This window comes from Neoarius graeffei, chromosome 18 (assembly GCF_027579695.1).
Source record: "Neoarius graeffei isolate fNeoGra1 chromosome 18, fNeoGra1.pri, whole genome shotgun sequence".
In the NCBI taxonomy this organism is placed as follows: Eukaryota; Metazoa; Chordata; class Actinopteri; order Siluriformes; family Ariidae; genus Neoarius; species Neoarius graeffei.
Window position 1 is genome coordinate 24,281,943 of NC_083586.1, and position 26,884 is coordinate 24,308,826.

Here is a 26,884-nt window from a genome sequence, read left to right on the forward strand (position 1 = left end):
AACAGGGAGAATGAAGTCGGGCCTATTATCCCGGTGTCCCGGATTGTGGCCCCTGTCCGCTGGGGTATTGAGGAGGCTGTTCGACGAGCCCAACGCCAGGACCCCGGTCCTGGGACGGGGCCACCGGGCCTCTTGTACATCCCACATCAAGCCCGGGCCAAGGTTCTCCAGTGGGGTCACTCTTCCCCTCTCACCGCCCACCCGGGAGCTCGGAGGACCCTGGACTTCCTGAAAAGACGCTTCTGGTGGCCTAACATGGAGCAGGAAGTAAGGTCATTTGTCCTGTCCTGTGAGGTTTGCACCAGAACCAAGAACCCACGACAGCGTCCCCAGGGTCTCCTGCATCCTCTGACCATTCCCCGGCGTCCCTGGTCCCACATGGCAGTCGACTTCATCATGGGTCTCCCTGATTCACAAGGTAACATGGTCATTTTGGTCATTGTTGACAGATTCTCCAAGGCCTGCCGCTTCATACCTCTGTGCAAACTCCCCTCTGCTCTTGAAACAGCGAAACTTATATTTTAATCATGTCTTCCGAGTCTTTGGTCTTCCACAGGACATCGTCTCAGACCGAGGGCCCCAGTTCTCCTCCCGAGTGTGGCACGGGTTCTGCAAGGTCATCGGAGCCACTGCCAGCCTCTCCTCTGGGTTTCACCCACAGTCCAATGGTCAGACGGAGAGGCTCAACCAGGACCTGGAAACCACCCTGCGAGGCCTGGCTATGGATAACCCGACATCGTGGAGCACCTGGCTGCCATGGGCAGAGTACGCCCACAACACCCTGCAGTCATCGGCCACCAAGCTGTCGCCATTCCAGTGCCAATTCGGGTTCCAGCCACCTCTGTTCCCGGACCAGGAGGAGGACGCGGGGGTGCCCTCGGTCAACCAATATGTGAGACGGTGTCGCAAGACCTGGAGCAAGGTCAGGAAGACCCTCATACAGACCTCCAGAACCAACCAGACTCAGGCCAACCGCCATAGAAGACCTGCACACACTTTCCGCCCTGGGCAGCGGGTTTGGCTGTCCACTAAGGACCTTCCGCTGCGGGTGGAGAACCGCAAGCTTGCTCCTCGCTACATTGGCCCCTTCAAGGTGGTGCGCAGGGTGAACCCTGTCTCCTACCGGCTCCAGTTGCCCCGGACTCTGAGGATCAACCCCACTTTCCATGTTTCCCTGTTGCGGCCTGTACTGATGTCTACGTATGCCCCTGCCCCTAGGAACCCCCCACCCCCCCGCATCTTCCAGGGGCAGACTGTGTTCACTGTGCATCGCCTGCTTGACTCCCGCCGGGTCCGCGGCGGGTTGCAATATCTGGTGGACTGGGAGGGCTATGGTCCTGAGGAGCGCTGCTGGGTTCCTGCTTGGGATGTCCTGGATAAAGAACTGTGTCGGGACTTCCATTCGGCCCATCCGGATCGCCCTGGGAACGTCAGGAGACGCTCCTAGAGGGGGGGGGTCCTGTTAGGACTTGGACTGTTTTGGCCTCTAGAGGCCGCTGTTATTTCCTTTTCATGTCATATTTATTTTGGCCTCTAGAGGCCGCCACTGTTCCTGTGTTTTGTGTTTTTTTTTTTGTTAATTGCCTGTTAGTCCTAATTATCTTCACCTGTGTCCTTAATTAGTTTGTGTATTTATACCCCTGAGTTCAGTCCTCTTGTCACGGAGTCTTTGTGCTGTTATGTTTATCTCCAGTTTCCTTTGTACTGTGTTTTGTGGATCTTCTGAGCTTTTGCCTTTTTGCCTTTTTCTTTTTGAATTATACTCTTTGTTTTTGTTTTTTTTTGTTTTGCCCTGGATTGTATATAGTGTACATAGTATAAATAAACCTTTTGTGACTTTTTCTACTTCCGCCTCACGCCTCTGCATTTGAGTCATTCCCCTGGTGGCCTACTGGGGGTTTGCTGGATCATCACACCAATGAACCAGGTTCGTATCCCAGCAAAACATAAACTCAATCTTATGTATTTTTGGTTTTTGCCAAGATGTTCAGTAATGGGTATTTTTTATTTTGTATTTTAGATATGTTCACTCATTATTTTGCATTTTTTAATAAAGGTAAATCCTGAGCAAAGAAAAATCAACATCTCATAAGCCCATGTGTTTTTTCCTCCTTAAAGCCACAGAGAGCCAATCAATCATACACAAGTGTTATGTATCTGTTGCTGTCATGGTTATGTATTGCAATATACTTATCAGAACCAGAAGTGCAGGACTACCCGTCCTTTTTTTTTAACATCAAAATTAAAATGTTTACAAAAGCTTACACATGTTTTCTATCCAAAAAAGTGGCTGTTTGGATTTACAAATACATATCCACTGCTTGGATAAGTAAACAAATAAACAAATACTTATCCATTGATTGGATAGTTACTGCAGTGAGCAATAGGTTTCAGCTGCAACAAGTCTTTCAACCCGAAATGATGCAGTGAGTAGCTTCTCCTTTCCTAAACTACCATGTCAGAAGCTGTATCCAACCCATTATTAAAACCTGGAAGGATGGTGGTGAACCTTCAACTTCACAGAAGAAACCTGGTTGAAAAAAACTTCACTGTATGTGATAAGATATTGCTTCAATACTTGGTGAAGTGAAATCATAACAAATCAACAATAGAACTCACAGCTATGTTTGCTAGTGAAATTAAGAGCATTTTCACACTCACAGTGTGACGAGATCTCACAGGATTGGTGCTTAACAGTTGTGCATCCATAAGAAAACCACTTGTTAGTGAGGATCATCAGGAGAAAAGGCTTCATTTTGTTAGGGAGCATAAAAATTGGACTCTGGAGCAATGGAAATAAGTAATGTGGTCTGATGAGTCCAGACTGACCCTATTCCAGAGTGATGGACATGTCAAGGTAAGAAGAGAAGCTCATGAAGCGATGCCCCCATCATGCATACTGTCCACTGTACAAGCCTCTGGAGGCAGTGTTATTATCTGGGGTTGATTCAGTTGGTCAGGTCAAGGCTCAGCAACAGTATGGGGCAATAAAATGAAGTCAGCTGATGGTTTTTCTTCCCTGATGGAACAGCCATATTCCAGGATGATGGCAGGATTCATTGGACTCAAATAGTGAAAGAGTGGTTCAAGAAGCATGAGGAATAATTTTCAATAGGAATTAACCACCAGAGAGTCCTGATCTTAATCCCATTGAAAGTCTATGTGCTGGAGATTTTACAGAGTGGCTCAACTTTCCTGTCATCAATACAAGATCCTGGTGAAAAATTAATGGAGCTCTGGATGGAAATAAAAGTTGTGACATCATGTACAGTGAGGTTGTCAAAACTGTGAATGTGCACCGTAATCAAAGCTATCCATGGCTTTCCTACGAGAGAGAGTTGGGGTTGCCATGAGACCCACCTCTCCCGGATGCTGGTTTTTGATTTCCAGTTTATCCAAGCAGCTGAGGCTGAGGGAGTTGAACGTAGCTGAGCAGAGCTAGCTACGACAACCCTGTTTTAGTCAGAAGATAATGTCTTTTTAAATGTCTTTTTCTGGTTCAATGTGTGCCATTGTTGGGTGCACAAACAACTCATGAAAGCTTAAAGATTTTATGAATGGAATCTGTTTTGAGCACAGAAGATCAGGCAGCACAGAAGATCATCGGCTGCACTCTCCCCTCCCTGATGGACATTTACACCTTCTGCTGCCTTAGCAGAGCTAAGAACATTATCAAGGACAGCTCCCACCCTGGCTTTGACCTGTTGCCCTCAGGGAGGCGCTACAGGTGCATCAAGACAAAAACAAATAGATTCGAAAACAGCTTCTTTCCAAAAGCCATAACCACCCTGAACTCGAATATACTCTGACTTTATAGTCTAACTCCCCTGTGCAATACTTCATAATGTGCAATGCTTTATTTTACAATGTGACTCTCTTCGTGCAATAATTTATAATGTACAGTACTTTATAATATGACTCTCTCTGTGCAATACTTTAAATGTCCAATACCTCACTCCATAATGTGAAACACAACACATACGCCTCAGGACTGTGCACCTTACACCCTCACCTTTTTTTTTCTCTCTTTTCTTTTCTACACGCTGTTTGCACTGTTATTGGAGATGCTTTTAATCTCATTGTACATGGGTATAGTGACAATAAAGGCATTCTATTCTATTCTATTCTATTCTATTCTATTCTAAATGGACTCGCACTACATAATTAGTAAACAAATACAATAATACAATAGCTCTACTCTGACATGGTCTACCTTCCAGATGATAGCTGCTGCATGACTGCAGGATTTCCCTAACCTTGCAATGCAGGAACAGCTGGCCATTTCTATCATGCCATTGGCTCTCATCATTACCCAAGTCAGGTGTTTGGGTTTGTTCATGCTCTGGGTAGGCTCAACCTTAGCCTTTAAGCAAACAAACTTGCCCTCTCTTTTACACATAATTTTCCCAATTTTATAACTGTGTAGATAATCGTACGCCTCCATGCTTTTGTAGCTCCTTACCATCAAAACCCTCACTAAGAATAAAATAATTGACACTCTCAATGTAGCTGATGTTGGGCCACAACTTCATGTCGTCTATCCATTCCGTGAGGGTAGACGGATGGGACATTGTGATTGTATTATCCCCAGAGCACGTCAGAAAATCGGACCCGGGTAACCTTCATTTAGTCATCTTTGATCTTACCTACGGTACCTAGCAGTTAGCATTAGCTACAAATGTCAACAGAGTGGAGCAGAAGAAAGATACCAGCTTCCGCTATGACGCAACAATGAATCATGGAAAAGGTGAGAGTTTGGGAAAGTTGGGGGTAAATGTATAAAAGCTTTCCAATAAAATATTAGTATGCAAATTTATTTTTTTTGGCCAGGTAGAATATTAACCCCATAAAATGTCAATAGTAAAGATTACTCCTACGGTGTCTCTCTTGTAAATCTGTCTTTTATTTATACTCTTGTTGTATACATTAAAATTGGAAAAAAGAGAAAATCATGCTCCAAGTGACCTTCATTAAAACAATATCATTGTCATAAAGTCATAAAGATATCAGTCATAAAAGATAATAGCAAAAAAAGATGATAGATGATAATTTTCCAATGTATTTCATGTATCATAATCACTAAATATTCTCAATGAAAATGTAATCACTGCAAGTGAAATGATTAAGCTTGTTTTAATAGTCTCTAAGTAAACCTCTGTGAATTCCTGAAACAATCCAGTTGCATGTTTGAGATTAAACAAGAAACAAGGGGAACTTATTCTTTGTAAACCTGGTCTTCAACATAGTCATTGGCAAAGCTAATGATATTAGTGATTGCCATGAGAATCAGAATATCCATGTGCAAGTCGTTGGTAACCTGCTCATGGTAGTTCATCACAGGAAAGATGCAGTTCATCGGGACTCCCAGTTGAGCACTGCACTCTTCCATCTATGACAAAAAAAAGACGTTATACTGGGGGAATAATGTTAATATAAAACTCTTACGTCTGTTAAAGGGTTCTATGCTGCTGAAAAACTCCAAAGAGTAGATGGGAGACCTACAGGCAGTAAATAAAGGGAGGAAAAGATGACTGTTGTTGTTTTTCTCACCTTCTGTTTGATTTTTTTGCTGGTGTAGATCTTCTCCAGGTTTTTGTTAACAAGGGGACATGCTTTGTCAACCAGTGACATGATGACAACTTGAGGAATCCCTGTTAAATCACCAGAAACAAACAATTCATTACTATCTAGCTTTCATTTATATGACCCTACTCATGCAAAAACATGACTCATGGTACAAATAGTTTTATAGATGACCAGATTTCTGTCCATAATTACAGTATATGTTCAAAAGTACGTGGACACCTGATCATCACACCCGTGCCTGCTTGTTGAACATCCCTTTCCAGATTTTGGGGTGGGTCTGTGGGGATGTGTGTTCATTCAGTTACAAGAGCATTAGTGAGATCAGACACTGATGGTGTTTAGATTAGATTAGATTAAATAGAACTTTATTGATTAAGGAGGTCTGGGGTGCAGTCGGATGTTCCAGTTCATCCCAAATGTGTTCAGTGGGGTTGAGTTCAGTCAGGACTCTGTGCAGGACACTCAAGCTCTTCACTCCAACCTTAACACACCATGTCTTCATGGAGCTCGTTTTGTGCACATGGACATTATGTTGGAACAGGTTTGGACTCTTAGTTCCAATGAAGGTAAACTGTAATGCTACAGTGTACAGAGACACTCTATACAACTGTGTGTTTCAGACTTTGTGGGAACAGTTTGGGGAAGAACCACATATGGGTGTGATGGTCAGGGGGCACATACTTTCGGCAATATCGTGTATGTAAAAACTCACCTAAGTCCCTTGCCTTTTCCCGAACAGCTCTCATTTTCTGAAAAACATTGTCATAGGTGATGGAGATTCTGTCCGCTGGTAGAACACTCACCAGACAGTGTACTCTGTCTTTCAGGCTGGGCTTTTGATCACATTCCTCAGTTGATTTTACAGGGTTAAACTGAAAGAACAAAGTTCTTTATGTTTAGAGGTGAAAAGAACCACCTCAAATGCTTTTTAGATGTACATGAGACTGAATGAACTTCAGAAACAAAGTACTAATATTAACTCGTGAATTATTCAGTAACAACAGTGAATACTGGTAATTAGTTATGAGAAATATTAATCTATCATAATGTTAAAATTTGTTCGTCTGAATTTTTCACATCTTATGTTGTCATTGCCATAACCAAACTTCTTCTGGAGAATACAAAATTCTCATAATAAGTCATGAACTTACAGTGTAACCACTTTTCACATGGCCCTTTAATATTTTGATTATATCTTCAGTCTGCACTCCTTCTGACTCCCCTGGCTCCAGACCCATGATGTCAGAAAGGGTGAATGGATAGAAAGTTCCAGGCCTTTCTTTCTTCAGCCTGTGAATTTTAAACTGGACACAAAATACAGGAGTGTCTTATTTCAAGATTCTGTTAAGATTTTCTAAAACACAGTTAAATCTTAAAAAATAATATATCCAGCTCGATCCAACTGTAAATTAGATACGAGATCAAATGAGACCAAAACATGTTAAACATTCACTGAAGTTCAGGGAAACAATGTCCAGGCTTCAGTCTATTACAGTAAATATTCTATTGTTTGGTTACCTCCTTAGTGAAGCTGTGACTTTGACCAGCTCTTGAATCTGCCAGTGCACTGGTGGTGTTGTATCCTTGGAGGACGGTGCTGACAGAGTTGATAAAACTCGATTTTCCTGCTCCGATTGGGCCGTGAAGCAGAATCTTAATCTCGCTGACTTCTGCATTACCTGGCTGGAAATCCTTCAGGTATCTCAACATCTCATTCTTCTTATTTTCACTATTTAAGAAGTAAACCAATACATTAACATATTTTCTTCCAGTTTCGTTGTTCTAGTAATTACATCTTGAAGCACACAATAATCTTGTCTTTGTAGTTTTTTGCAGCCATTGGTATTACCTCCATGCCACTGGCCGCCATGGATGATCCAATTCTCCAAAAAGGAAAAATTTAATGAATCAATTATCATATGAGTTTTCTTTGACATGATAAATGTTTCTTTCTATGACATTGCTTAAAAATTATGTTTCAGCAGTAACTTACCAGGATCTGGATCTGGGCTTGGAGTTTTTAAGCCAAGACGAGAAAAGTTAATAAGCTGCAATATCAATATAAAATAAGCACACATTTCATTGCTCTTTTACTATATGTAGATAGAAAATATTGAAGTATTGTCACTTTATTCTGAGCTGCTCATAAAGTATAATGATTTAGGAAGTGAGAAATTTTACTTCGTGCTTTGGGTTAAGACCTGCTATTGTTTCTGTTAATAATCAGTTTTCTTACCCAATTCCAACTCATGACTCTGGCCTCTGTGAATGACACCTCAAATGTGTTCCTGCTTGAATTCTGCATAGGAATGTGTCACTGAATAAGTTATTTATTATTTTTAGACATTATTTTCACCCTAAAGCTTATAAAGTAATTGTAAATCATCATAACCAGATGTAATTCTGCTGCAATAGAGAAAAATTAATGCTGTGCAGGACACAACAAAGTCTCACACTTTGAAAACAGGACATGCTTTTAGAAAGGTCGGGAAAAGAGGACTGTCTTTGTGATGACTTAAAGGGTGGAGCTGCCTTCATGCTTGACTTCATTATCTTTTTGAAACCTTCATGTTTCATGTTCAAAAGTTTTTATTTGTCTTGCATTCCTTATATTTTCTCCATCTTTAACTGCCTCCAACCTCTTTTATATCCTCTGACCAGATTTGTGGGTTTTTTTGGAACTGATTTATCTATTTGTGAACAAATTGTAAATAATATGGGCAGATTTATTTTTCTTGCTCAAAATGGTACTGTAAAATTTAGCATTCAGATTACCTTGCCATGTTTTTTTTTCTAATGAAAAAAAATGAAGCGATTAAGAAGAAGAGGAAGAAACCTTTATTCGTCACATGCACACTTCAAGCACAGTGAAATTCATCCTCTGCATTTAACCCATCTGAAGCAGTGAACACACACGCGCACACACACAGAGCAGTGGGCAGCCCAGAGCGCCCGGGGAGCAGTCAGGGGTTTGGTACCTTGCTCAAGGGCACCTCAGCCCAAGGCCTCCCCACGCCAACCTAACTGCATGTCTTTGGATTGTGGGGGAAACCGGAGTACCCGGAGGAAACCCACATGGACATGGGGAGAACATGCAAACTCCACACAGAAAGGCCCTCGCCGGCCGCTGGGTTCGAACCCGGAACCTTCTTGCTGTGAGGCGACCGTGCTAACCACTACACCACTGTGCCATTATTATCTGATAATAATATAATAAGAAACTTTTATGTCTGTCCAGATCAGAAACATAATTATTATGTTTATATAAATAAAACATGTTTATTTTTTTTCAATAATCAGGAACATTTAGGATTGAGAAATGTTAAATCTAATTTGAATGGATAATTAAGTGCGACAGAGTTACGGTTTAATTTTACGGTTTATTCTGTTCCGGCTGTAGAGCTGAACCTGTATGCTGCTGCTGTGTCTAAATCTGAGACATGCAAAGTGTGTTGGATGCAAAGCTGGAACTGGGTATGACTTGGGTATTTACTTTTACTTTCCCAGAACTGACTCAGAGGTTAGCCAATAATAATAATAATAATAATAATAATAATAATAATAATAATAATAATAATCTGTAGAACAGGATAAAGCGGCTAGAGATAATGAGATGAGAGACAATAATAATAAGTTACATTTATATAGCACCTTTCTCATACCCAAGTACGCTTTACATTTATAAGGAAACAGGGGGAAAAAAGTCCAAATAAAGTTCAGGATGTCATTCCAGTGGTGCAGCAGCCACAGTCCCACCAAAAGGCGCACAAAAACAAGTCCCACACCGCCTGCACAGCCGCCATGCAACACTGCCCAGAACACTGCGCCATGGAGGCACAAAGTGAGCACAGAAGCACCGCCACGCAGAATGCTGGTATGTCCCAAACTGCCTGCACAGCTGCCATGATGCCACCAAGCAACCTGGAACCTTCTTGCTGTGAGGCGACTGTGCTAACCACTACACCACCGTGCCATTATTATCTGATAATAATAGGATTGAGAAATGTTAAATCTAATTTAAATGGATAATTAAGTGCGACAGAGTTACGGTTTATACTTACGGTTTATTCTGTTCCGGCTGTAGAGCTGAACCTGTATGCTGCTGCTGTGTCTAAATCTGAGACATGCAAGGTGTGTTGGATGCAAAGCTGGAACTGGGTGTGACTTGGGTATTTACTTTTACTTTCCCAGAACGGACTCAGAGGTTAGCCAATAATAATAATAATAATAATAATAATAATAATAATAATAATAATAATCTGTAGGACAGGATAAAGCGGCTAGAGATAATGAGATGAGAGATAATAATAATACCGTAAAATACCAAATAATAGCCGAGTTCCAATTAACCGCCGAGTTCCCTTTAACGGCCGGGTGTACGCGTGTGTTGTGACAAATAAAGGCCGGTTCCGAATACTCGCCGGGGTCTAAAAAAAAAAAAAAAAGCGTCCGAACGTTCTATCTAGAATCTTGAGGCCCAGCACTTTTCTGGTTTTCTGGTGTTTAAACGATTTTGCATTGCATAGTTTTCTACCGAAACAATATGAATGAATGAATGAATGAATGAATGAATGAATGAAATTATTTCTATAATACTGTTTACAATATTTTGTTACGTGATAATAAACATGCCATTTCAATGTTATAATCTTGGTCTACCGTAATATTTCTTGAGGAATGCAACTCCGTAACTTTTGACAGATGTCTTAGCCACCCCTTTGGGTATACCCAACGAAAGCCAGCGTGTGTGGTGACATTGAGGACTGCGGGTTTCCAAGGTTGGACTGCTGCTTCTGTTAAACGACCTAAATTGCCGAATGCATGCGTCAAAGCACACACTGAGTTTTATTAAAGACCTTATACCACACTCTAAAAAATAAAGGTGCTTCAGTGGTTCTTCAAATCTCTGGATGGTTCCATGGAGAGTCAAAACTCTGTGATGAACCATTACATTATGCGAAAGGTTCTTCACATTGGAAATGGTTCTTCAGAGCCTGGCATTCTCTTACCATTTGCTGGTCAATGCACATAGGCTATGTCTACACAAATCTGTCTTCACTGCTCAAACAAATGGTTTAAATGGTTCTTTAAAGAACTGTTGCATGAATGGTTCTTTGAAGCCCTGAAAAAGGTTCTTCTATGGCATCACCCTGAAGAACCGGTACTGGCCCCATTATTTTTTAGAGTGCATTTCACTTGCCCTTACCCATTCGGATCTGGAAGACGCTTTACAAAAAAGGTGAGAGCGTTCTAACATGCATTTCAGTCTGCTCGCGGCCAATCTAATCCAAGGGGCCTTTTCAACAAGTAATCTGTCGTGCAAGTTGGGCAGAAGCACGCGTCAGGCAGGCAACATGTAGGCCTACAAGTCAGTAACCTATTCAACTAACTTTCATCCGAACTTTAAGTTTTCTACGGGGTCGAGCCACCGTACCAACTCACTCTGGGAATAGGCTCATATCCGCCAAATAGGGAGACGTCTTGGAGAGAAACGTGAGAATGCAAGATGACAGTATGTAGCCACTGCAGGTCACTTATTTTTCAGCATAAGAAAAAACCCTTTGGTTTGACACTTCGCACCCTAATTACCGTAAAATACCAAATAATAGCCCGGGCGATTATTTGTCTCAATCACGTAAGAGACCCGGCGCGTATTAGAGACTAGGCGGCTATTTGGAACAGGCGATTAATTCCTTCTTCACAAACACCTTCCCCAAAATCTACCTCAAAACGGGGAAAAAAATCATTCTCAGATAGGCCTACTTTCAACCAGTATAACTTACAGTTTGTTTAGAGTTAGATTACAGATAGCACGGTGCCGACTTCGGGGAATTTTGAAGACGCAGAATGCATCTTCGCATGGCACAGTCGGGGTGGATAAAGGATAAATCACACACCTTTTCCTGTTAATGACTAGTTAAGCGCATGCTTTACAAAATAATCAAGAAACCACACCATTGTCTGTGCGCAGCACTGTGATTTAATTACTCTGCAAAGTTATGGTCACTTGCTATCACCCTCACCCATGCAGCCTCCACCCTTTGCGCTTCGCGATGTCTGTCAATCTGAAATTGCATGGAGGGCGCGACGTTGAAGCAACATAATTAGGGTGCGAAGTGTCAAACCAAAGGGTTTTTTCTTATGCTGAAAAATAAGTGACCTGCAGTGGCTACATACTGTCATCTTGCATTCTCACGTTTCTCTCCAAGACGTCTCCCTATTTGGCGGATATGAGCCTATTCCCAGAGTGAGTTGGTACGGTGGCTCGACCCCGTAGAAAACTTAAAGTTCGGATGAAAGTTAGTTGAATAGGTTACTGACTTGTAGGCCTACATGTTGCCTGCCTGACGCGTGCTTCTGCCCAACTTGCACGACAGATTACTTGTTGAAAAGGCCCCTTGGATTAGATTGGCCGCGAGCAGACTGAAATGCATGTTAGAACGCTCTCACCTTTTTTGTAAAGCGTCTTCCAGATCCGAATGGGTAAGGGCAAGTGAAATGCACTCTAAAAAATAATGGGGCCAGTACCGGTTCTTCAGGGTGATGCCATAGAAGAACCTTTTTCAGGGCTTCAAAGAACCATTCATGCAACAGTTCTTTAAAGAACCATTTAAACCATTTGTTTGAGCAGTGAAGACAGATTTGTGTAGACATAGCCTATGTGCATTGACCAGCAAATGGTAAGAGAATGCCAGGCTCTGAAGAACCATTTCCAATGTGAAGAACCTTTCGCATAATGTAATGGTTCATCACAGAGTTTTGACTCTCCATGGAACCATCCAGAGATTTGAAGAACCACTGAAGCACCTTTATTTTTTAGAGTGTGGTATAAGGTCTTTAATAAAACTCAGTGTGTGCTTTGACGCATGCATTCGGCAATTTAGGTCGTTTAACAGAAGCAGCAGTCCAACCTTGGAAACCCGCAGTCCTCAATGTCACCACACACGCTGGCTTTCGTTGGGTATACCCAAAGGGGTGGCTAAGACATCTGTCAAAAGTTACGGAGTTGCATTCCTCAAGAAATATTACGGTAGACCAAGATTATAACATTGAAATGGCATGTTTATTATCACGTAACAAAATATTGTAAACAGTATTATAGAAATAATTTCATTCATTCATTCATTCATTCATTCATTCATATTGTTTCGGTAGAAAACTATGCAATGCAAAATCGTTTAAACACCAGAAAACCAGAAAAGTGCTGGGCCTCAAGATTCTAGATAGAACGTTCGGACGCTTTTTTTTTTTTTTTTAGACCCCGGCGAGTATTCGGAACCGGCCTTTATTTGTCACAACACACGCGTACACCCGGCCGTTAAAGGGAACTCGGCGGTTAATTGGAACTCGGCTATTATTTGGTATTTTACGGTATGTTGCTTCAACGTCGCGCCCTCCATGCAATTTCAGATTGACAGACATCGCGAAGCGCAAAGGGTGGAGGCTGCATGGGTGAGGGTGATAGCAAGTGACCATAACTTTGCAGAGTAATTAAATCACAGTGCTGCGCACAGACAATGGTGTGGTTTCTTGATTATTTTGTAAAGCATGCGCTTAACTAGTCATTAACAGGAAAAGGTGTGTGATTTATCCTTTATCCACCCCGACTGTGCCATGCGAAGATGCATTCTGCGTCTTCAAAATTCCCCGAAGTCGGCACCGTGCTATCTGTAATCTAACTCTAAACAAACTGTAAGTTATACTGGTTAAAAGTAGGCCTATCTGAGAATGATTTTTTTCCCCGTTTTGAGGTAGATTTTGGGGAAGGTGTTTGTGAAGAAGGAATTAATCGCCTGTTCCAAATAGCCGCCTAGTCTCTAATACGCGCCGGGTCTCTTACGTGATTGAGACAAATAATCGCCCGGGCTATTATTTGGTATTTTACGGTAAGTTACATTTCCTGGACATTTACTCTCCTGGACAATCAATATCTCAGCTGTTATAAAGAAGGCACAGCAGCGTCTACACTTCCTGAGAGTCCTCAGGAAGAACAATCTAGACCAGAAGCTGCTGCTGGCCTTCTACCGTTCCTCCATTGAAAGCCTGCTGACGTACTGCTTGTCCACCTGGTACGGGAGCTGCACTGCTACAGACAGAGGGAGGCTTCAGAGGACAGTCGCAGCAGTGCAGAGGATTGTCGGCTGCCCTCTCCCCTCCCTGATGGACATATACACCACCCGGTGCATCAGCAGAGCTCGGAGTATCATTAAGGACAATTCACATCCTGCCTCCCAGCTGTTTGAGCTGCTTCCTTCTGGGAGGCACAACAGATGTATTAAAACACGGACTACTAGAATGAAAAACAGCTTCTTCCCAAGAACCATCACCATATTGAACTCTGAGAGGAAACAAATATAATGTCGACATGATGCAAAACATCTGTCACTGTCCCTTTTACATTCTGTGCAATACAAATAATTTATTATTGATTCTGTACATAGCCATCCATATTCATACTTGGATATAAGACACTTTTATACGTATTTCAATTTTTGTAATGTTTGTGTTAGGATTTAAGTTTTTTTTTTGTACTTATTTTTTTGCACTGGAAAGGGAGAAGCTTCTAATCTTGTTATACAATTGATTGTAAAATGACAATAAAGGTCATTCCATTCTATTCTATCTGCAAACATCATGTTCCATGGTGACTCTTGCCTCACTTTGTCCGTCAAGCTATCCATCACTATGGCAAACAAGAAAGGACTCAAAGCAGATCCTTGATGAAGTCCCACCTTCACCTTGAACCATTCAGTCGTTCCAACTGCACACCTCACTGCTGTTTCACTGTTCTCATACATGTCTTGCACCACTCTGATATACTTCTCATTCACTTCACACTTTCTCATATAATACCATAACTCATCTCTCGGCACTCTATCGTATGCCTTCTCCAGGTCTACAAACACACAATGAAGCTTTCTCTGGCCTTCCCTGTACTTCTCCATTAACATTCTTAAAGCAAATATTGCATCAGACATGCTCTTCAACCCGTACTGCTGTTCACAGATTACTACCTCTCTTCTCAATCTCACCTCCAATACCCTTTCCCATAACTTCATGGTGTGGCTCATCAATTTTATCCCTCTGTAATTACTGCAGCTCTGTACATCTCCCTTATTCTTGTATATTGGGACTAGCACACTCTCCATTCATTTGGCATTTTCTCATTCTCTAGGATCTTATTAAACAATCTCGTTAGGAACTCCACAGCCGTTTCACCCAAACATCTCCAAGCCTCAATCGGGATACCATCTGGTCCGACTGCTTTCCCAGTCTTCATTCTTTTCATGGCTGCCCTCACCTCATCCTTACTAACCAACTTTACTTCCTGATTTGCTGTCTCCAACGAATCTGACCTTTTCTCTCTTGGATTCTCCTCATTTAATAAATCCTCAAAGTACTCTTTCCACCTTCTTAATACACTCTCTTTGTCAGCACATTTTCCATTTACATCTTTCATCACTCTTACCTGCCATACATCCCTCGCTTCCCTGTTTCTCTGCCTAGCTAGTTTGTACAGGTCTTTCTCGCCTTCTTTGGTCTCCAGTCTTTCGTACAACTCCTGGTATGCATCTGCTTTCGCCTTTGCTACTGCTCTTTTTGCCTTCTGTCTCATCTCTCTGTATAACCGCCTGCTTTCCTCATCTCTCTGATCGTCCCAATTCTTCTTTGCTAGCCTCTTCTCTTTTATAATTTCCTGCACTTCTTTGTTCCACCACCATGTCTCCTTGTCTTCCTTCCTGATGACCACCCTAGCACCTTCCTTGCTGCCTCTCTTACTAGTATAGCAGTAGTATCCCAATCTTCTGGCAGACTTCCATGCCCACTCAATGCTCGTCTCATTTCTGATGATCAATCTCTTTTAGTTTCCACCACTTAATCTTCAGCTCCACTATTTCATGCTTCCTCTTTTTCACTTTCAAGCTCATCCTGCACACGACCACTCAATGTTGTCTAGCTACACTCTCCCCTGCCATCACTTTACAGTCTCCAATCTCTTTCATGTTACCCCTTCTACAGAGTATGTAGTCCACCTGTGTAGATCTTCCTCCACTCTTAAACATCACCCTGTGCTGCTCTTTCTTCTCAAAGTATGTATTGACTGTTGCCAAATTCATCCTCTTTGAAAAATCAACCACTATTTGCCCTTCCACATTTCTCTCTCTTACACCATATCTGCCCATCACATCCTCATCTCCTCTGTTTCCCTCGCCAACATGTCCATTGAAATCTGCTTCTATCAGCACATGCTCCTCCCTCGGTATACTTTCTACCACTTCATCCATCTTTTCCCAGAAAGACTCTTTCTCTTCATTCTCACATCCAACCTGTGGAGCGTATGCACACACAACATTGATTATCACTCCTTGACTCTCCAACTTCATGCCTATCACGCTATCTGACACCCTCTTCATATCAATCACACTGTTGACCAACTCTTCCCTCAAAACAATACCAACACCATTTTTCTTTCCATCGACTCCATAATAAAACAACTTGCATCCACCTCCAATGTTCTTGGCCTTGCTTCCTTTCCACCTCATCTCCTGCACACACAAAATGTCCAACTTCCTTCTTTCCATCATACCTGCTAACTCTCTCGCTCTGCCAGTCAATGTTCCCACATTCAGTGTTCCTACACTCAATTCTAAGCTCCTTCCCTTCCATCTATCACGCTCACGCCTAACACGCCTCCCCCCTCTCTTTCTCCTTCTCTGATTTGACACAACAGTAGCATACTTTCCACCGGTACCCTGTTGACCAACAGTACCGGAGGCAGTTGTTAATCTGGGCCCCGACCGATCCGGTATGGTACTTCTCTTTTCAATCTGCATGTTAGATTTGGCACGGTTTTATGCCGAATGCCCTTTGTAGCGAGTTTCAAGTGTGGGTGGAGCACAGAGGATGGCAGGACAATGCTTGGAGGCAGATAAATCTATTTATTTTAACAACTTTTCAGTCTAAATATTTCCTTCCATACACACACACACACGCACACTTGTCTGGTCCCGGGTTGCGCTCCCTCTCCTCTCTCTCTGCCTCCTTAAATAGGGAGCGGTTACTGGGAAAACACACACACAAACACAGGTTAATTATCCTCAGGTGTCGCGATTCTGCCACTCACCTTCCCCGGCTCCACCCTCCTGTCACAGACCGGCGCTTGACCACGCCCCCGCTGCCACATACCCCCACCGCCCGACTCAGGCCGGGCGCTCGTCCGGCCCGCGGCCGACTCCCCCCCCCCCCCCTTGACGGGAGAGGAAGTCCGCCACGACCATCTGCGCCCCCGGCCTGTGGACCACCTTGAAGTTGAAGGGTTGGAGTGGCCCCCCACACAGTGCAGCCTTTACCTCAGAGAAAGCCCGCTGGCACTGCTCCATCCACTGGACCGGATCTGGCGCCCCCTTTTTAGTGAGGTCAGTCAGCGGGCTGGTGACGTCTGAATAATTAGGTATAAACCTACGATAGTAGCCAGCCAGCCCCAGGAACTGCCTCACCCCCTTTTTGGTCTTGGGCCTTGGGCAGGCCGCAATCGCTGCCGTCTTATTAATTTGGGGACGCACCTGCCCGTTGCCCAAGTGGAAGCCCAGATACCGTACTTCCACCCGCCCAATCGCACACTTCTTCGGGTTGGCAGTGAGTCCCGCCCGCCTCAGCGACCTAAGGACGGCCCTCAGGTGTTGTAGGTGCCGCTGCCAATCATTACTATAAATGATGATATCATCTAGGTAAGCGCCCGCATAGGTGGCGTGGGGCTGGAGGACCCGGTCCATCAGCCGCTGAAACGTAGCGGGCGCCCCAAACAGCCCAAAAGAAAGTGTGACGAACTGGTGTAAGCCGAACGGTGTTGAAAAGGCCGTTTTCTCTCGGGATAATGGAGTCAAGGGGATCTGCCAATATCCCTTCATCAAATCCAGTGTCGAGTAAAAGCGAGCCGTGCCTAGTCGATCGAGCAGCTCATCAATACGAGGCATTGGGTATGTGTCGAATTTAGACACCGCGTTGACTTTTCTATAGTCCACACAGAACTGGACCGAGCCGTCGGCCTTGGGAACCAAGACCACCGGGCTGCTCCAGTCACTGTGGGACTCCTCGACGATGCCCATTTCGAGCATGGCCTGAAGTTCTTCCCGAACCACCTTTTTTTGTGTTCGGGTAATCTATAAGGACGGCTCCGCACTACCACCCCCGGGGGCGTCTCTATGTGGTGTTCTATGAGGTTAGTGCGACCGGGCAGGGGCGAGAACACATCCGAAAACTCGGCCTGCAACTGGGCGACCTCCGTGAGTTGGGTCGGGGAGAGGTGGTCTCCACAGGGGACCGGAGAGGTACGTGTTGCCAATGACCCTTTTTGGACCTCCGGCCCCAGCTCCGCCTTCTCCGGAACTACCGACACCAACGCCACGGGGACCTCCTCGTTCCAGAGTTTCAGCAGATTGAGGTGGTAGATCTGTAGCGCCCCCTCCCTGTCCGTTTGCCTAACCTCATAGTCGACGTCCCTGACTCGCTGTGTGACCTTAAAGGGTCCTTGCCACTTGGCGATTAATTTGGAGCTCGACGTGGGCAACAGGACGAGTACCTTATCTCCCGGAGTGAACTCTCTAAGGCGCGTGCCCTTGTTGTACAGGCGGGCTTGCCGTTCCTGGGCCTGCCGCAAATTCTCCTGAGTTAGGTGGGTGAGCGTGTGGAGTTTTGCGCGCAGATCCATAACGTACTGAATTTCGTTTTTGCTCTGTGAAGGTCCCTCCTCCCAATTTTCCCACAGGACATCTAAGATGCCGCGCGGCTTACGCCCATATAATAATTCAAATGGGGAGAACCCCGTGGAGGCTTGGGGGACCTCTCGCACTGCGAACAACAAGGGTTTGAGCCACTTATCCCAGTTACGTGCGTCCTCACTTACGAATTTTTTGATAATGTTCTTGAGGGTGCGATTGAACCGTTCAACTAAACCGTCCGTCTGTGGGTGATACATGCTGGTGCGGATCGGCTTAATACCCAGTAGCCCATACAGGTCGCTCAGTGTCCGTGACATAAACGAGGTGCCTTGGTCAGTCAGAATCTCTTTCGGGATTCCAACCCGGGAGATGATGTGGAAGAGGGCCTCCGCAATACTGCGTGCTGAGATATTGCGAAGAGGCACCGCTTCCGGATATCGCGTTGCATAGTCCACCAGAACTAATATAAAGCGGTACCCTCGTGTTGACCGATCTAATGGCCTGACGAGATCCATCCCAATTCTTTCAAACGGGGTCTCGATTAATGGTAGGGGGCGCAAGGGCGCTTTTGGAATGGCCGCTGGATTTACTAACTGGCATTCGCGGCACGCCGTACACCACTTACGGACGTCGCCACGAATCCCCGGCCAATAGAATCGGGCCATTATCCGGGCGAGTGTCTTATCCTGCCTGAGGTGTCCAGCCATGGGATTAAAGTGAGCCGCCTGGAATACCAATTCCCGGCGGCTCTTTGGAATTAACAATTGGGTGACTCGCTCTTTTGTCTGAGTGTCCTGCGTCACTCGGTATAACCTATCCTTCAAAATGGAAAAATAGGGGAAGGACGGGGTGGCGTTCGGCTGGAGCGTCTGACCATCGATTACTCTCACTTGGTCAAACGCGTGTCGCAGAGTCTCGTCTCACGATTGTTCCAGTGGGAAATCCGCGAGGGATTCCCTAATAGAAAGAGGAGGGGCTGGTGGCTCCTCACTCTGTCGCGGAGATGACGTAGACGGCTCTGCGACCACAGCTCCAGCCAAAGCGACACCGGGACCCTCCCCTGTCAACTGGCAGAACCCACTCTTTACTATGCGTGCCATTAAACCCCGAAATCCCGGCCAATCAGTCCCCAAAATCAAAGAGTGGGTAAGGCGAGGATTAACCGCCGCCTTCACTATCGATTTTTCCCCTCTGAAATGTATGTGGACCGACACCAACGGGTAGCTGTGAATATCCCCATGCACACACAACACCTTCACCCCTTGTGCTCCCCCCAGTGCCTCGTCTTGCACCAGGCTTTGGTGGATTGAGGTCTGATTGCAACCTGAATCCACCAACGCCTGATATGTAGCCCCTTGTACACTTACCGGTATGCGATACGCTCTGGCCCGATCAAGGGCAGCCTCTGGCGCGTCGGGGATCCGCACCACCGCCCCCACTTCCATCACTGCACACTGTTGCTGCAGGTGGCCCGGTTCCCTGCAGCGCCAGCAGACCGGCCCGGGCCTTCCCTCTGCAGCTGTGTTCTGGGGCTCACTCACCTGAGGGGGGGAGAGACAGACACAGAAGGGAGAAACGGGAGGGCACCACGGGTGCGGCGGGCCGCTGGGGTGGAGCCGGCCCCCGCCTCCGCGGTGGGGGAATGGGGAGAGGATGGGACACGGGAGGAGGGGGGAGAGAAAGAGAGAGAGAAGAGGAGAGAGAAGCTGATGACTTCCACTGTCCTGCCGCCGGAACAGCCGCCAGATGATCCTCCGCCAGTCCCATGGCCTGATCCAGCGACGCCGGGCGGTGGCACTGGACCCACTCCGCGGTTCCGGCTGGTAAGCGGGCGATGAACTGTTCCAGCGCCACCTGGTTGATGATTCCCTCGGCGTCGCGATCTTCGGCCCTCAGCCACCGCCAGCAGGCGTCCCGGAGCTGCTGGCCGAACGCGAACGGGCTGCCGACTTCCTCCATCCGCAGCGCGCAGAAGCGCTGGCGCTGCTGCTCCGACGTGCGCCCCACGCGCTGGAGGACAGCCTGGCAAAGATCGGCGTAGGCCAGCCTGCGGTCGGCGGGGAGCTGTAGTGCGGCCAGCTGCGCCTCTCCCGTCAGGAGGGGGAGGAGGCGCGCCGCGCGCTGCTCCATCGGCCACCCCGAGGCTTCGGCGACCTGCTCGAACAATGTGATGAACGCCTCGGGGTCGTCCTGCGGGCCCATCTTGGTCACGGTGAGGGGAGACGGGCCCGCGGCCGGGGCGCTGGTGGACCCCGCCACCGCGAGGAGACGCCAGAACGCCTCTCGATCTTCCTGCTGGGCCAGCACCAGGGCTTCAAAGCGGCGCTCCTGCTCCTTTCGGAGCGTGACAAGTGCCTGGTGCTGGCTCTGCTGAGCCGTGGCGAGGGCGTGGACCAAGTCCGCGAACGGGGAGGATTCCATGGGGCTGCTGTGTTGGTGCTCCACCTTTTTCCCGGGTTTCAGCACCACTGTAGCGAGTTTCGAGTGTGGGTGGAGCACAGAGGACGGCAGGACAATGCTTGGAGGCAGATAAATCTATTTATTTTAACAACTTTTCAGTCTAAATATTTCCTTCCATACACACACACACGCACACTTGTCTGGTCCCGGGTTGCGCTCCCTCTCCTCTTTCTCTGCCTCCTTAAATAGGGAGCAGTTACTGGGAAAACACACACACAAACACAGGTTAATTATCCTCAGGTGTCGCGATTTTGCCACTCACCTTCCCCGGCTCCACCCTCCTGTCACAGACCGGCGCTTGACCACGCCCCCGCTGCCACACCCTTCTTGACACAACCCTTTCCAATTTATCCGGGCTTGGGACCGGCACCAAGAGTATGCTTATGCACCCCCAGTGGCTGGATTAATGTTACCAAAGTGTCAGTAATTTGTATAATTTGTTGTGATGTGTAGTGGACAACACATTTTGATTAAGGCTACTCATTTAGGCGAGGTCATCAATTCTGTGATGGCTACAATTTAGGCTATGGGAGATAGGGAATCATTTGTATCCTCAATAATAATAATAATACCTTGAAATTGCTTGGATTGAAGTAAACTGTTTATTGAAATTGTGTTGTGTGTTTTGTATATTTTTAAATACATTGTACATTACTAGTCGCATATACGGTAATTAATTTATTTACTTTCATGGGTCTAAAACATCTATTTCAGCTCACCTACAATTTCTCATCTCATCTCATTATCTCTAGCCGCTTTATCCTTCTACAGGGTCGCAGGCAAGCTGGAGCCTATCCCAGCTGACTACGGGCGAAAGGCGGGGTACACCCTGGACAAGTCGCCAGATCATCACAGGGCTGACACATAGACACAGACAACCATTCACACTCACATTCACACCTACGGTCAATTTAGAGTCACCAGTTAACCTAACCTGCATGTCTTTGGACTGTGGGGGAAACCGGAGCACCCGGAGGAAACCCACGCGGACACGGGGAGAACATACCAACTCCACACAGAAAGGCCCTCGCTGGCCACGGGGCTCGAACCCGGACCTTCTTGCTGTGAGGCAACAGCGCTAACCACTACACCACCATGCCGCCCCTCACCTACAATTTAAGAGTCTATAAATCTAAACTATGTACCCATACCAGAGATTTTCACATTGTCTTTAATTAATGTTAACCTAAAGCAGTTGCAGAATCGGCCTACAGTGCACTCAGTGAGGAAAATCCCACTTTTTATGATCATGATCAAAATACATGAAAACCAGACATGTCACCCCTTTTTATTACAAAGATGAAAACATTAGATATTTTAATGATATTTTCACCGCCAAACTGAAAATGCCCCCAGTTTTCTTCTCAGAATTCTGGTCATCTTAATCTTAAGCTAAATTAGTACCAAGAACCCACTGAGCTCTATATAAAATCTGGAGAGCTCATAGCCTATTACCCGCTGTAGAGATGAGTGAAGCCATGTGGCCACCATATTACCACTCCCGTAGCGTGTATTCGGCTTATGTGTTAAACTGTGGTATCCGATCAGATTTGCCCCAAGAAAAGTATCTCCTGATGTTATTTTCCTTTCATTACCTCCTCTTATTTTCTCAACTTTAGCCACATTCCTTACATATCTTTATAGCGCTCTCCTTCACTATTATTGTTTTTTTTCCTTTTCCAGTTCAGTGTCTGATCATTTTTTTGAATGGCTCTTTTTTACTAGAGAGGTGGCTACAATTATCGACAATCCATCATTAGACACCTTTCAGATTTACCAATAAAAAACAATTTTACAAAGGTGAGTTTCAGTTACAACAGTTATTATTGGTTAATTAATCAACCGGAAGACACCCCCCCGATCTTGTTGTCTGATGACACAGTTCGTTACCTGAGATGGAATTTTTGTTTAGCATGATCAGCTAAATCTCCTTGTCGAAACCTACTTTGTTTCTTACTCTTTCATTTGACAGTCGCCATTTTGTATCTGTACACACGTTTGAGAAGTCACGTAAGGTGTCGATAATTCTGATCACTTTTATCCACCATTATTGATACCCTGTGGAATTAAGTCACATTTACAACTGTTTTGTATCAATCTTTGTGTAACAGTATTGAAGTAGATGAAGGACTTTAAAAAAATAAACGTGCTGTGATTTATAATAATTTTTTTCCAATTCATAACAGAATGGAATGCTTACAGAATATTTGGAATCCTATTGCAATAAATAGAATTAGACCAGAATTAAATTCCTAGCATATAAAAAAAAATTACATGCTTGAAATAGTCACATTTTTCTCTTCCATTCAGAATTTTTTTTTTTTTTTTGCAGTTTGTTGTAAATGTCTACCACATATTACAATATCAGTAGACATTTTCTATTTTGGTTCGAGGAATGACGTGCGACCTTTGACCGGGATTTCCATGTGGTTACAATATCAATTGCCTGTTGACATTTATTGGTAAACTACAAAACTAGAAATTAATGCAAACAACAATGAATGATTAACAAAATGTGATCTACGAAAATACTTAGAAAGTGGGCAGAAAGTGGAACAAAAAGATTTTCTGACGCAGGTTAAACATTATCAGTTCATTTGTTTACAAACATTATAATTACTTCCTCATGTAAGCAGCGACATCAGTATATTTATATAAATATATTTTGTACTAAATATAAGTCTGTGTAAAACAGATTTTAAATAAAAACTATGTTAACTTAATACGACATACCGATTTTTTTTAAAATAAATAATCATCTGGGTGTCGATAATTGTGGAACGGTGTCACGTGATCTGATATGCTAAGTAATCGGGAATCAACCCATTTTTTTTTTCAGTGGAAGTTTGAGTAATTATTCATGCACAATTTCCGTATTGAAAGTGTTTTGTACTTTTGCAATGGCGAAAAGGTTGTTAAGGTGTCGATAACTGTAGCTGCCACTCTAGTGGCATATACGGTAATTAATTTAATATATTTACTTTCATGGGTCTAAAACATCTATTTCAGCTAACCTACAATGTAAGAGTCTATAAATCTAAACTTTGTACCCATACCAGAGATTTTCACATTGTCTTCAGTTAATGCTAACCTAAAGCAGTTGCAGAATCAGCCTACAGTGCACTCAGTGAGGAAAATCCCACTTTTTATGCAATGCATGATCAAAATACATGAAAACCAGAAATGTCCCCCCTTTTTATTACAAAGATGAAAACATTAGATATTTTCATGATGTTTTCACCGCCGAACTGAAAATGTTCCCAATTTTCTTCTCATAATTCTGGTCACCTTCATCTAAAGCTAAATTAGTACCAAGAACCCACTGAGCTCTATATAAGTTCTGGAGAGCTCATAGCCTATTACCCGCTGTAGAGACGAGTGAAGCCATGTGGCTGCCATATTACCACTCCCATCACGAGTATTCGGCTTGTGTGGTATCCGATCAAATTTGCCCCATAAAAGTATCTCCTGATGTTTTTTCCCCCTTTCATTACCTCCTCTTCCACTTTAGCCACATTCCTTACATATCTTTATAGCGCTCCTCTTCACTATTATTGTTTTTTTTCCTTTTTCCAGTTCAGTCCTTGATCATTTTTTTAATGGCTCTTTTTTACAACTATAATTATTTTTACGGATATTATTTCAGTTTTTCTCTTATACAGTGTACCTTTCTCTTTACTTATTCTTCCTTATATATCTAATTTATTTAGTTACTTTAATTATTATACCAACACAAAGGCTGTACAATACTTCCTTTCTATTTACGACAGTTGTTGAAACAGGATTATTTTCTCATGTTATTTGATATTTAATCAATTCACATTTTGTCAATTTGTACAAGTGGGTGTGACGTGTAGATGATTGACATCATCAATTGTTTTTAGCCTTAGGTAAATGAAAATAACTACTGACCAAACTAGAACAATCACATCTCTCTTTTTATTTGCATCTCTCACTGCCATCTGTGGTTGGTAGAAGAGAGCAACTGGACTTGCTTGAAGATTCTTGAAAACGTTTCGCCTCTCATCCGAAAGGCTTCCTCAGTTCTGTCTGACTAATAGGGAGTATCAAGTATTTATCTTCTCATGGATTATCATAGAATCCAAATCAGAATGCTGATGGCTGCATTGTAGGTGCCTGATAAAAGATGTCATAGACCCCCACCTCTGTTCACTGATGGTCGTTCCAGGTTGACAAAAATGAACGATCCTCTCTGGCTAAGATGTCTGCCAGTTTTCTGGAAGTCCTCTCATACTCCCGCACCAGTCGAAGGGATCTCATCCCAAAGTGCGTAGAAACATATTTGTGAAGAATCTCAGTCATCCAGGTACATAGTAATCTGTGGTTGGTAGAAGAGAGCAACTAGACTTGCTTGAAGATTCTTGAAAACGTTTTGCCTTCCTCAGTTCTGTCTGACTAACTACGCACTTTGGGATGAGATCCCTTCGACGGGAGCGGGAGTATGAGAGGATTTCCAGAAAACTGGCAGACATCTTAGCCAGAGAGGATCGTTCATTTTTGTCAACCTGGAACGACCATCAGTGAACAGAGGTGGGGGTCTATGACATCTTTTATCAGCCACCTACAATGCAGCCATCAGCATTCTGATTCGGATTCTATGATGATCGATGAGAGGATAAATACTTGATACTCCCTATTAGTCAGACAGAACTGAGGAAGCCTTTCGGATGAGAGGCAAAACGTTTTCAAGAATCTTCAAGCAAGTCCAGTTGCTCTCTTCTACCAACCACAGATTACTATGTACCTGGATGACTGAGATTCTTCACAGATATATCCCTCACTGCCATTTCTGCCTCAGACTCTGGTCCTTCTTTCATTTAGGTTCTTGAGGCTAATTTACTCAGTTCATACACAAGTATAAAAATGATCACACCCTAGCTACCAGTACTCACAAGTGAAATGTCCATCAACAACCTTTGACCTGCCTATTTGTATAGTTCACTGCTGCACACGCAGGCATTTTTCTTCTAATTTTTCTAATTTTCAATGTTGTGTAGCTTCCAGTGGTCTAACACTCACGATGGGAGTGGTAAAATGGCGGCCAGCTGGCTTCACTCTGACAAGCCTATGAGCTCTCCAGATTTTATCTCGAGCTCAGTGCGAGAGCCACTAGAATACTTTTCGAGCATCCATGAGACTTCAGCCTGTTTTTTGTGATTTCACCCCCTCTTGCGGCTGTCTAGGTGGAACTCACTGCAGGGGACAGAAATATGGATCTGTCTATGTAGGACTTTTATTTTGAAACCCGTAGTCTAGCCGGAAGTTTATATCCGCTTGAGGTGCAACATGTTAAAGTTCCCGCCCACTTTCGAGGGTGTTTATATCATATTCCATTCCTCATTTCCGTGATGATGATCTGCAGATCAGCGGTATGAAGAGGAGGAGGAGCAGCAGCGCTCTGATGTCTGTAGTTAGATCAGATGACCGATTATGGCTGATCTTCACCCGCAGGTAGCATCAGACACTGCACTGTAAATACCCCTCTCACCCCGGGGTAGGATTCCGGGACGGGTTTATTCTGATGCATGATATTACTGAGCTCCGGTTGATGAGTTTATTTTAGAGGAAACCGGATATCCGGTTGTGTGCAGCTGTTAATCCATGTGTATGAGGTGATAGCAGTGTTATTTTAGTTTCTAAATGAAAGCTTTAAGATGTAACATTATCCTGAAACAAAGCAGTGTTCCTGTTCTCTAAAGGAGTCTTTCCAGTGCTCAGTGCTAGTGGTGTGTCGTTCACGAACGAACCGTTCTTTTTGAACGAGTCTTCGAAGTGAACGACTAGAACTAGTTCGCGCTGCCTCTCGTTCTCGGTCGTTCGCGAATCAGCAGTCTCTGCTCGCTGGCAGCAGGGCGGTCGCTGAATCTCGGTCGTTGGCGAATCAGCAGGATCTGTTCAGTAGCAGAAGGGCGTCCAACTTCCATTTTGATCTGTGCAGAGCAGCGCCACTTTACTTCTTTAAGGGCTATCTGAGCCCTATTATCAGAGCGTTGACACATGCCAGGTCTTTAGTTTACAATTTAGAGCTCTCACTCAGCAATACATTTCAGTTCACAGCGAACGAGCTCAGCAGTTCGCGAACGAACAAACAGCCAGCA

General features: G+C 44.4%; 1 protein-coding gene and 1 long non-coding RNA gene across 2 annotated transcripts; both read right to left on the reverse strand.

Moving 5' to 3' along the window:
• Nucleotides 1–5,132: 5,132 nt before the first annotated feature.
• LOC132866668 (interferon-induced protein 44-like) lies at nt 5,133–26,109 on the reverse strand. Its single transcript, XM_060899450.1, has 6 exons — nt 25,981–26,109; nt 7,105–7,315; nt 6,738–6,890; nt 6,299–6,458; nt 5,551–5,651; nt 5,133–5,389 (listed from the first exon to the last, which is right to left on the reverse strand). Exons 2-6 carry the CDS (start codon nt 7,294–7,296, stop codon nt 5,216–5,218), a joined length of 780 nt encoding a protein of 259 aa, XP_060755433.1. The 5' UTR covers nt 7,297–7,315; nt 25,981–26,109; the 3' UTR covers nt 5,133–5,215.
• Nucleotides 7,759–9,708, reverse strand: LOC132866667 (uncharacterized). The gene is made up of 3 exons (XR_009650610.1): nt 9,648–9,708; nt 8,964–9,019; nt 7,759–7,885 (listed from the first exon to the last, which is right to left on the reverse strand). It is a non-coding gene; the product is annotated as an uncharacterized LOC132866667 (long non-coding RNA).
• Nucleotides 26,110–26,884: the final 775 nt, after the last annotated feature.

Excerpts from the sequence above, each read along its gene's own strand:
- LOC132866668 (XM_060899450.1), bottom strand. The coding sequence starts at position 7,296 with ATGTTGAGATACCTGAAGGATTTCCAGCCAGGTAATGCAGAAGTCAGC. Across the intron at positions 6,891-7,104 it reads GTCACAGCTTCACTAAGGAG|TTTAAAATTCACAGGCTGAA; the intron begins GTAACCAAACAA and ends TTTTGTGTCCAG. Across the intron at positions 5,390-5,550 it reads GCAAAAAAATCAAACAGAAG|ATGGAAGAGTGCAGTGCTCA; the intron begins GTGAGAAAAACA and ends TTTTTGTCATAG.